Below are 12,396 nucleotides of genomic sequence, written 5' to 3'. Positions count from 1 at the left end.
ACTTTACTCTAAATTAGATAGTGTTGGTAAAAGGCTGGGAGTACTGAATTTTCATGGAATTTCAAGTTAAACTTTACCTAGCAAAAATTAAAAATGTTCAGATTTGAAGATATCATATATTTGTGTACATAAAACTACATCATTTATTCCGTAGGCCGATGTATTCAAACTCATTTTTTTTCGCCATCCTATGACACACCCTATTCTATATCCTCTATTTTCATAATATTTACATGTTTCTAGGACGACAATAAACACAAGGCTGAGTGCAAATCGATCGTGCGTGTTTGATTCCAATACAGTTCATAGTATGTACATATATATCAGATATAGCAATTCGCTTTGCGTGCACGGAGTCAGATATATCATTCGATAACGCTAGAAATGATCATTGTATCTATCGATTGCAGCATTGGAAATATCGCCCAACAAGCAAGGCTTCAGCTTGTATTTGGCAGTTGAGGTTCAAACAAGCAGTGGTAATGTGGAAGTGCTTTCCAAATCTCAGTGGTTTCGTATAGAATATTTTTACTATAATTCTCCCATTTACTACCATTGATTTATTCAGCCAAGGGAAATCCTCTGTGTGCAGTGAAAGGATTGATTTTAACCCTAAGTAGGTAAATGTCAAGTGAAGTTTGAAACCTGAAATTTAACCTCCTCTCTAGCGGAGGAAGTCTTTATGTCTACTCTGCTATATGCCGTGTATATGACCTCTTCGGAACTTGAATAAATAATAGTGTTGAGGGACTGAGCACTTTCACCCCTACTTCGTGACATCTCTAAAATTTTTGTTTTTGGGTAATGTCAACCACTTTCATTCAGACATCGAACGTGATCCTCTTTTGTTGTTCTGATTTTGCGCTTCCAACTCAGGGGACGTTCAGGGTTGCCAGATTGGCGTTTTTAATACCAAATTTTGCATTTTTGGCATTTTTTTTACTGTGTTTGGCAGGAAAATTTGTTGGGTGGTAGTTTTTGGAATTTGGCTTTTGTGTGTGTGTGTGTGTGTGTGTTTTTAAATACCCGGTCGTTAATTAAGAATGACAATGGGGAGGTCCTGCCAATGGATAAAGTAAAAGTTGACTTTCTTTCATTACTGAACTCCTAGGAGTCAGTAATGGAATATATATGATAATTGTATATAATATATATAATAATTTCTCAGCAAGGTTTGTATCACTAATCCTTTTTATATGTTTGGATTGAGGAGTATGTATGAGGGAGTATGTATGAGAAATAAATTGACGTAGTCTGAAGGGATTTCTCCCCGTCTTCTTTTCTGCATGAGGGGACGGAGAGGGGGCTCACCGAATTTATGGAGCGGCCTTGCTGTGGATGTGCTGTGTCTTGCGACACTGCTTTCTGACCCAGGGCAGTGAACAAGATACAGGGATGACCCCTCATCCAGGAGGAGCCAAGATAAGAGGGAGGGTAGAGGGGAGTGGAGTATGTAGGGGATGGAATGGGTTTGAGTGGTTTTCTATGCCTTGTCTTTTGGCTACCTCCCGAGTAAGGGGAAAAAAGCCTTTGGTATATGTATGTATGTATTACTGAACAAAGGTACTTCTTTTATCTCAAATTACAAACGTGAATTAGTAGGACACAATGAATGCACATTATGATTTCTCATGGTAAATATACAGTACCATTGCACTGGCTATCATGTCTCGTACCCCTTTGGTTTGATTTATTGTAGAGGATACCAAAAAGTTTACTTAGGAACTTAAACGTAATGTATAGAGTAATACATTTTATTTTAGTTATTATAGTCAAACCAGCGTAAGGAGTCCTTTGGGGGCGTGGCTTCATTGAATGCAGCAGTGACAAATCTAATCTATTAACTAATACATTTTGAGTTTTAGAATATAAATATAATTGTATCGATTACTTAAATGTATACAATATAATTTATTTAAATAATATACTAATAATATATTTAAAACATCCTTTTACGTCAGTTCAAAAATAAGCTAGATAAGAATGTGGCATCAGCGCGCTGATGCCACATTCTTATCTAGCTTATTTTTGAACTGACGTAAAAGGATGTTTTAAATATATTATTAGTATATTATTTAAATAAATTATATTGTATACATTTAAGTAATCGATACAATTATATTTATATTCTAAAACTCAAAATGCATTAGTTAATAGATTAGATTTGTCACTGCTGCATTCAATGAAGCCACGCCCCCAAAGGATTCCTTATGCTGGTTTGACTATAATATTTTTTCTTTCTCACATAATATGGAGTATAATATATTCTATTTTGGAAGTTCATATCTCTTTTCTTTTCACAATCTGGAAAGTAGATTTATTTCAGAGGATGGTGGTTTATTACAGTACCACTAGAATTAAATGATGATGTACATGAATGATATAAATTGATCTTGGTTATATCATGTGATATTGTTTTATATTGGCTAGTCAATAATAATTTTTTTCTTTATATTGTAATTGTAGTTATACACATTATTTTAACTACTTGATCTTGGTTATATCATGTGGTATTGTTTTATATTGGATAGTCAATAATAAAAAATATTTTTATATTGTAATTGTAGTTATACACATAATCTTTAACTACACATGTAAAACCAAATTGCAAAAAAAAAATCTTAGAAAATGTAATGGTTGGCTTTTTTTTTTTTTTTTTTTTTTTTTTTTTTTTTTTTTTTTTTTTTGCATATTCTAAAAACGATTTGGCATTTTTCCTGGTAGAAAACCTGGCAACCCTGGGGGCGTCGTCTAGCATTAGCAGAAAAAAAAAATTGTAGTTAAAAAAAAAAATCAGAACTCTTGAAAGATTAATGTACATTTTGTTTGATTAAAGGGGCATTGAATTGCATGTGTATTGATGTAATTATGTTTAGCCTACCTATTAGTATCCAATTAAACAATATACAGATCTTTCAAGAACATTTTCTACCGTCCTCATTTCTTCTTCCATTTGTTTGTCTCCTTTCACGTGTAGCCCCTGTTCACCTAGCAGTGAGTAGGTACGGGATGTTAGTCAAGGTGTTGTGACCTTGCTGTCCCGGTGTGTGGTGTGTGAGTGGTCTCAGACCTACCCAGAGATCGGCAAATAATGAGCTCTGAGCTCGCTGCCGTAGGGTGGTGTCTGGCTGTCTCGACAGAGGCTGCAGCAGATCCGAGGTGAATACACACACACACACACACACACACACACACACTAGAATCCCCGACTGTCACTACGGCGGTCCGGGTTCGAATCCTACCCAGGGCTGAAACTAATTTCAGTATCGCTGCGCTTCGAATCGTTACTCCAACTCTCATGGGCAGGGAGATGGGTGTGTGTGTGCGTGTAAGGTCACAGCATTACCCATAGATCGGCCATACGAGCTCTGAATTCTCATCCGGGAGGTTAATGACTGTCGATCACGAGTCCATCACGTGATCCAAGACCATGGTGAATCACACACACACACACACACACACACATACACACGGCTCGTTGGCGGATTGGTAAAGCACTGGCCTCACAAGCCAGAGAACCGGGGTTCGATTCCCCGGCCGGGCGGAGATAAGTTGGGTTTGTCTCCTTTCACGTGTAACCCCTGTTCACCTAGCAGTGAGTAGGTACGGGACGTTAGTCAAGGAGTTGTGACCTTGCTGTCCCGGTGTGTGGTGTGTGAGTGGTCTCAGACCTTCCCAGTGATCGGCAAATAATGAGCTATGAGCTCGCTGCAGTAGGGTGGTGTCTGGCTGTCTCGCTAGAGGCTGCAGCAGATCCGAGGTGAATACACACGACTCGATGCCTCGGTCGGTAGAGTGTATATGTAACTCGAACATGCAAATATAAGTTGTGCTCAACTTATATCTCTCGTGTGTAGGCTCCTTAACCCATTAAACTCCGATGACAAGATTCTTGTCATTTGGTCAAATAAAACAAAAAATCATAAAACACCAAAATGTTTGATCAAACACCAGAAAAATATGACGTCAGTCCTCGCTTCGCTCGCAGCGAAGCGAGGACTGACGTCATATTTTTCTGGTGTTTGATCAAACATTTTGGTGTTTTATGATTTTTTGTTTTATTTGACCAAATGACAAGAATCTTGTCATCGGAGTTTAATGGGTTAAAAGCACCTGATCTAGGCGTTGTAGGATTTGATCGAGGCTTTGATTCGTTTCGCCATTGTCATTATCGTGGAAAAAATTACCAGTTGCCCGTGAGAGAGCTTGCGTGTATACAAGAGCAGCGAAGAGAAAGAGATGAAATGATTACATTATTCGGGTCGGGATAGAATGCACTGATAGAAGAGATTTCTTGATTAAAAATGGGGAGGTCATAGGAACAAATTGAGAAAGACTACGTCTGAAGGATGCAAAGAAATACCGTTACCCATGTAGATGCATAAATACTTGGAATAGATAAGGTGATATAGCCCAATATGATAATTGGAAATCAAGGATATATATTAAATTGGAACTGTACATGAGGCTAGGTATGCTAAATTGGAGAGTAGGAAACGGGACCCAACGAGCGTTGCTTCTTTTCCTGTCTGCTACAATTAGGCAAATATATTTGGTAGATACACGTAAGTCTTTTTTGTCTTTCTCTTCAGGAATAGAATCGATCTAGTCGAAACTGTGCAGCGGATGCAATGGGACATTGTGGCGCCTGGAGACTTCTTATTTCCGCAACTTGCTTCGCCGTGGTGGCTAAAGCTGAAGTGCCCCTCCACCTCCGCCCGGAAATTACAAGTAAGATCTGTTCACATTAACCCATTAAACTCCGATGACAAGATTCTTGTCATTTGGTCAAATAAAACAAAAAATCATAAAACACCAAAATGTTTGATCAAACACCAGAAAAATATGACGTCAGTCCTCGAGGACTGACGTCATATTTTTCTGGTGTTTGATCAAACATTTTGGTGTTTTATGATTTTTTGTTTTATTTGACCAAATGACAAGAATCTTGTCATCGGAGTTTAGTGGGTTAAATTAACAACGCCACCTTCTTCCCCTTTTCGCTTACCAAAGTTCTGGATATGTCGTGACGTCCCTTTCGCCGAGTTGCACGACGTGATGCCAGATGTCGCCGGAGGGTCTTATTTGCAGTGAAAATTTTAATGTCCATTCATCCTTCATCCGAGATAGGTTTATTTTTTATTTGTCACTAGAAAAAATAATTTCTTTGCTTCAGTAGATGAATGTATTGAGACATTTGGAAATCTGGGCTCATCACAACACTATACGAACAGCAGAAGCCTCATGAATAGAATAGATTTGTTGCATGCCAGAACTTTTCAGGTTTATTGGTGTTTGTTCAAGTTTCAAACCCTGTATTTCGCCAACAGCTACTGTCAGTTTCCGCCGCTTACTGTTGAGCTATTCATAGGCATTATCTTCAATGTGTTTCCCAACCTCTTTTTTGGCCATGCCCAACCTAGTCACCTTTAGAATCCTGATGCCCCCCCCCCTCCATGTGGTGATATATAATTCTTACTTAAAAGAATGAACTACGTTTGAGGTGAAGAAGCTTAAAACACCAATACTTTGATTTAATTTTCAAACTTTTATTTTCTGCTTAAAATTTAAAGTTAAAATTTGTTAAATCATAGGCATAAACAAATATCAAAACAACATGGCATCCATCCATAGAAAAGAAAAAGAAAATAAACAAAAGACAATTAAAGTTCTGAGCAACAAATTGGCAGTGCGATCGGGGGTAATTTGAAAATCGAAGACAGAATGATGAATGAGATAAACGTGTAATCGCTACATTTTTATTTATTGCAATGTTACGGCTAATAGATCACAAGAAGACTTTGATTAACCCATTCAACTCCGATGACAAGATGTCTTGTCATTTGGTCAAATAAAACAAAAAATCATAAAACACCAAAATGTTTGATCAAACACCAGAAAAATATGACGTCAGTCCTCGCTTCGCTCGCAGCGAAGCGAGGACTGACGTCATATTTTTCTGGTGTTTGATCAAACATTTTGGTGTTTTATGATTTTTTGTTTTATTTGACCAAATGACAAGACATCTTGTCATCGGAGTTGAATGGGTTAACAAAACACCTAAAAATCAAATTGCCCCCCTAAAAAATCAAATTGCCCCTCTGACGTTGGGAACCACTGGTATAAAGTATTTAGGTTTTCCTTGGCATACATGTACTGAATGTAATGCTTGAAAAGGCTCCAATTCTTTTTTAACCATCCCAGTATTCTTTGATCAATCGTATCTACCAGCTCCCTTTCCAACCCCAGTCTCCGCCTAACCTCCTCATTTGTCACTCTATCCATCCTCGTATCTCCATCCATATTTTTCCAACACTTCATTGCAAACACATTTAAATAATTTTTTATGCCCTCTCATACAGTGTCGTAGGCAAGATGCCTATTTCTTATGAGACTTCATTTCCTCAATAAATTTACATAATTCCCTCACTGTACACTTTACCTCCACCCGAATCTTCCCTTCCCTGCTACATATGACCCCAAGCACTCAAACTTAACTCCAAATCACTTTAACCCTTGTGCCTTGTACATCTGTCACCTTACTTTTAACTATATCAGACAAGAAAAACAACTTAGTTTATTATACGAACAGCAGAACATGGATAGAATAGATTTGTTGAGAGTTAGAAGGATTCTATATAATAGGTATTACTGAATCTTGGATCAATATGGCGGATAGATAGTTCCGTCCGGAAATCGAGATAGAGGGATATAGACTATTTCACAAGGATAGGGAAGGCAGGAAGGGGGGGAGGAATAACACTTTTCTTAGAAAAGAAAAGAAAAAACAGCTAAATACTTTATCAACAATTCGATTGAGGATGAGTTGGACACGGAATCAAGTTGGGTGGAGATAATAGGCAGGAAGGAGAAACCTATTATTAGGGTTCTCTATACACCTAATCTGAGTATAGAAGAAATTGAACCCTTGTTGCGACAGTTTTGTAGAGCGTCGCAGTACAAAAATGTTACAATGACGGTAGAATTTAACCACAGGAATATTGACTTTGACAATTTAACAGATTAGGAAGAGCATTTTTTTCAGACGTGGTACATGATAATTTCTTAAAGCCTACGAACAAACAAAGACGATATGATAAGAAACGTGTTAGTGGGTAACAGATAAGGTACAAGCGACCACCAAGAAATAATATTTAGCATTATTAATGGAAAGAAATGAAGAATAGGAATAACACATTAACCTGACTTTAGACAGGTTATTTTTAAAGAAATGAGAAAATACCAGAGTAAGCTTGATACCACTCTAGAGGATAAGAGACCTGACCTAGGTCATGGCGCGTGGTAAGCAGGGGAACTCCTACGTGAGGTCACTAATCTCATTGCAAAAAAAAAAATATATATATATAGATGTATATATGTATATGTATGTATGTGTGTATGTATGTATGTATGTGTGTGTGTGTATATATGTGTATGTATATATGTGTGTATATATGTATATATGTGTATATGTGTATGTATCATACTAACATGTAACAAAAATAAATAAATAAAATAAAAATAATTCTTTCCTTAAAGGGAGAGCAATTCCCCATAAGCTTTGCTTCACGCTCTCCCTTTTCAACAAACAATTTTGTAAACATTTTGTATATATGTATGTATAAATTGTATTTTATTTTGTTGAATAAACCTTAACTAACTAACTAAAGAGGTCAACCCGGAGGTCGAAAACGAGGTCAACCCGATGTCACAAACAATGTCAGGGGTCTAGAAGAATTGTGCAATACCCTAACTGCTAGGATTAGCCAACGAAGATTTATACCCTACGGGAAAGTTAGGTCAGAAAGCACCTGAATGGATAACGAATAGGTTGAAAAATAAAATCGGAATAAAAAATAGGGTTTTACGTTACAATCAAAAGTGGGAGAGAGACATCTTAACCCATTGAACTCCGATGACAAGATGTCTTGTCATTTGGTCAAATAAAACAAAAAATCATAAAACACCAAAATGTTTGATCAAACACCAGAAAAATATGACGTCAATCCTCGCTTCGCTGCGAGCGAAGCGAGGATTGACGTCATATTTTTCTGGTGTTTGATCAAACATTTTGGTGTTTTATGATTTTTTGTTTTATTTGACCAAATGACAAGACATCTTGTCATCGGAGTTGAATGGGTTAAGATTATGGCTGAACTTGAAGAATAGGCGCAGAGAGACGGAAGTACGGAATATGAGTTGTCAGACAAGCGGCATCTAACTTCGAGGGTTACTTTCCTCTCTACAGAACTAAAATAAACAAATAAATAGATAAATAGAATTAAACAAATAAATAAATAAGTAAAAAATAATAAATAAGCGAAAAAAAATCGACGAGTACCTTGATTTTTATTTATTTATTGAATGATTTCTTGTTTGCTGGTAAAAGCAACCTCCATCCTTGTAGAATCGTGTGGTGGAAACAGTCAGGATTTGTCTTCCACAGACAAAGTTCATTGGCCCAGCTCTCACCAATGACTGTGGTCGACAACCCTTCCACAATTCATTTACTTAAGCCTATTTAAACCTAATTCAAATTTTCATTCATCCATCCGACTTTCTACTACTGTTTCTTCAAAATCGAGGTTCTGTATTTGTACTGATTTAGAGGGAACTGGTGCCTATTAGACATGAGATAACTGATCTTAAGATCAGTTATCTCATGTCTAATAGGCACCAGTTCCCTCTAAATCAGCACAAATACAGAACCTCGATTTTAAGAGTGAGAATGATAGTCTACATATCATCCACGCCACATTACTGCTCTTTCGTTGTCGTTTCTTTTCCATCATCACCTCTGCCAGGCGAACGTAGAATGCCTTTGCCTTGGACCCATCCCACCTGAAGTCGTGAATGATATCGGAGTGAATGAGCCCTGGTCCACATTCTGTACACAATCCTCGTACATCCTGATCTTTTCGGTTTCATTTCGGGAGTGGGACGCGTCAACAGTTATGGCGTTGTAACAGGAGGCTATTGTCCCCGTGCCCAGAAACCTCTTGCTCTGACGTCCACTCGCACTTCATCTGATGTGCTGCAAGTGCAGTACCTAAAGTATTACCCTCATAGGGTGAGTAATGTTGGTTCGACGGCCACATCCCTGCAACCCTCCCGAAGCATTTTGGGTCGTGAGATCCCTTGATCCGTCATATCTCATGCAAATAAATCCACTTTGCTTGCAAAACATCGCATGGTTTGGATCGAGCTGTGTACCACAGGAGCATCTCTTAGGTAGCCCACCAAATGTTCATCCATACTCGAGGGTAATGGCAGCTGTGAATTATTTTTTGTTTAGGTTGAATCTCTTTGCCTTGATCGGTAATGCTATCAGTCACTTGGACGTCCCTTATTCCTGTGGTATGGCTATTTTTCTTTTCATACGACTCGACAGCTGATCCAGTAAGGTCCGAAGCTCCTCATTTTGCTTCTTTTCCCTGCCCTTTGCTATATTTCTTCTAATTTCTCTGATTTCATTTAGGTTAGTTTCACTCTGTTGATCTTGTGACAAAATGTTTGTCAGAGACGACGTGAGTATCAGAGATTTTTGATGTTCTATGTTGGCAAGGTTAAACGGATTTGAGATACCCAGCCCTCCCATTCTTGATGGAAGTTCGAGCACTTTTCTTTCCTGGTCGTTTGGGATCCGTCCATTAGTGATGGCCCGAATTAGCCAATTTCTGATTGTATCATAAAGAGTACTCAATAATTCAGTGATACACGGTACCGTCCTTAGGATGTAGTTCCACCTGTGTTTGACACAATATATGAATGCAGCATATATCGCCCATATTTCAATCTTTGCTTATTTGGCTGGTTACCTGTTATCCACTCATTAGCTTTGTGCATGATATACTATGATATATTACTACTTCTGCTACTTAGAAATATTTTAACGACCTCCAACCTCATAGAACTATGTGGTGGAAGCAGTCAGGATCTGTCTCTCACAGACGCAGCTCATTGGCACCTCTCTCGCCAAGGACTGTAATCGACTATCCCTTTATATTCTATATTATTTGACTTTAATTAAGCCTAATACAGAAGTTCGTTTATCCTACTTTCTACTACAGTCCGTTCAAAATCGAGGTCCTATATGTGTTCTGATTCTAACCCATTAAACTCCGATGACAAGATGTCTTGTCATTTGGTCAAATAAAACAAAAAATCATAAAACACCAAAATGTTTGATCAAACACCAGAAAAATATGACGTCAGTCCTCGCTTCGCTCGCGCTTCGCTGCGAGCGAAGCGAGGACTGACGTCATATTTTTCTGGTGTTTGATCAAACATTTTGGTGTTTTATGATTTTTTGTTTTATTTGACCAAATGACAAGACATCTTGTCATCGGAGTTTAATGGGTTAAAAGTGAGAATGACAGTCTACATCTCATCCACGCCACAATACTGCTCTTTCGTTGTTGTTTTTCTGCCAGATGAGCGTAGAATGCCTTTGCCCTTAGACCCATTCCGCCTGAAGTCGTAAATGTTATTGGAGTGAATGAGCCTTGGTCCACATTATGTATATGATCCTCGTACATTCTGATTTTCTCATTCTCATTTCGAGAGTGGAACGCGTCAAGAGTTAGGTCATTGTAACTGGGGGCCATTGGATTAAATACTCGTATGCCAAAGAGGGCCATTCGAACTTCATCTGGTGTATTGGAGGTGCGGTACCTGAAGTTCTCCCCTCACAGGGTGAGAAGTGCTGGTTCGATGGTCACATCCTTGCAAACCTCCCGAAGCTTTTGGGCAGTGAGATCCCTTATCTCGTCTTGTCTCATGCAGATGAACCCACCCTGTTTGCATATCATCGCATGATTTGGGTCAAACTATAGAACAGGACCATGTTAGGTAGCACATCCAATGGCCATCCATACCTGAGGGTAATGGCATCTGTGAATTCTCTTTTGTTTAGGTTGAATCCCTTTGCTTTGATTAGTAGTGCTGTCAGCCCATTGGACACCCCTACTTCCTATGCCATTACTATCTTTCTTCTCATATGGTTCGATAGCTGATTCAGTAAGATGCGAAGCTCCTCCCTTTGCCTCACTTCCCCGCTCTTTGATATGTTTCTTCTAATTTCTCTGATTTCATCCACGTTGGTCTCCTTCTGTTGATCTTATGAAATGATGTTTGTCAAAGAGGACATGATTTTTAGAGAGTTTTGATGTTCTATGATGACAATGTTGAGTGGGTTTGAGATGCATAGCCCATCCATTCTTGGTGAAAGTTCTATTAGTTTTCTTTCCTGTTCGTTTGGTGTCCGTCCATTAGTGATGGCCGGAATTAGCTCCTCTCTGATGGTTTCTTCTAGAGGACTTAATATCCGGTACCGTCCCTAAGATGTAATTCCACTTGTGTTTAACACCATATATGAATACTTCATATGCCGCCTGTGGTTCAGTCTTTGCGAAGTTGGCTAGTAGCCTAACCTCTGCCACCCATTCGTTAACTTTATCTTTGGTATATTGCTTTAAAAAATCAGATCAGATTATTGCACCGAGATATCTTTCCCCCTTTAGTTGCCTTTATATCAATATCTTTAAAGAGATTTTCAGCCTCCTTGATGTAATCTGGCTTCACTATGATGGCAGACTTCTTTGTAATTGGGATATGGCCCTAGTTCGGACCGTGTGTCTGTACCAGACCCTACCACTTTCTTACATCCGCTACTTTCCCTGCTCCCGTGAGATCATCTGCATCACCAGGCCGCCCACCACATCCATTTCCCTTGCATCTCTCGTCCTCCACAGCCTCCAACTCCTTCACTTGGCTGCTCCTTGCCTCCTGAGGTTGTTGCGCCCCCCTGTTCCTGCATTCCTCTCCTCCTCCGCAGTTCGTGCACCATCTTCCATCTTTGACACATGCGCACTGTCTGCAGTTTAGATGCCTGGATGCGTTTATAAAGCATGGTTTGCCGACCATATCGGGTGGGATTCCTAGCCCTTGGTGTCCCTTAGACTGACAAGGGGAGCACTACTAGTCCCCATTTGTGCCATTCCTTACAAATTACATTTCTTTTTTTATCCCCTGGTTTGTCAGCACTCGGTACTTGTTCTCGAGTGAGAGTTTACATTTTTTTTATGCTAGTTTGAAGGAACACATTAGGGAGAGAGAAAGAGATACTCTTAGAAAGCGTTTGGATAAGGGGTGACAGAGGGGTTGTCCGGGATTGCGATTACACAGATATTATGAGAAGGGCAGCTAAATACGGAGAGCTAAGGTGTGTGGAGGGTCTAGGGTATGTGAATATGTAGGATACAGATTAAGAGAGACCATGAGCAAAAAAAGCGCTATGGAAAGGAAGACGACAAAGAGGATGGAGAGGAGGGTTTGGAGAGAGGGAAAGAGAGCGAGCGAGAGAGAGAGAGAGGAAGAGAGAGAGAGAGAGAGAGA

General features: G+C 39.1%; 1 protein-coding gene across 2 annotated transcripts in view; it reads left to right on the top strand.

The window, feature by feature from the left end:
• The first annotated feature begins 469 nt into the window (after positions 1-469).
• The window catches only part of LOC143030532 (uncharacterized), a 21,577-nt gene continuing 9,650 nt past the window's right edge, over positions 470-12,396 (top strand). Inside the window, exons 1-2 of one of the 2 annotated variants that reach the window (XM_076193681.1) lie at positions 470-616; positions 4,593-4,731. In XM_076193681.1, the coding sequence (XP_076049796.1) occupies positions 4,632-4,731 (100 nt within the window). In that variant the 5' untranslated portion in view covers positions 470-616; positions 4,593-4,631. Of the gene's footprint in view, positions 621-4,592; positions 4,732-12,396 lie in introns of both variants that reach the window. The other variant, XM_076193680.1, reaches the window with a different exon arrangement.

This window comes from Oratosquilla oratoria, chromosome 12 (genome assembly GCF_046742065.1).
Source record: "Oratosquilla oratoria isolate Oo_2021 chromosome 12, ASM4674206v1, whole genome shotgun sequence".
Taxonomy (NCBI): Eukaryota; Metazoa; Arthropoda; class Malacostraca; order Stomatopoda; family Squillidae; genus Oratosquilla; species Oratosquilla oratoria.
The sequence above is the reverse complement of the archived record's forward strand: the minus strand, read 5'-3'. Positions and strand labels throughout refer to the sequence as shown.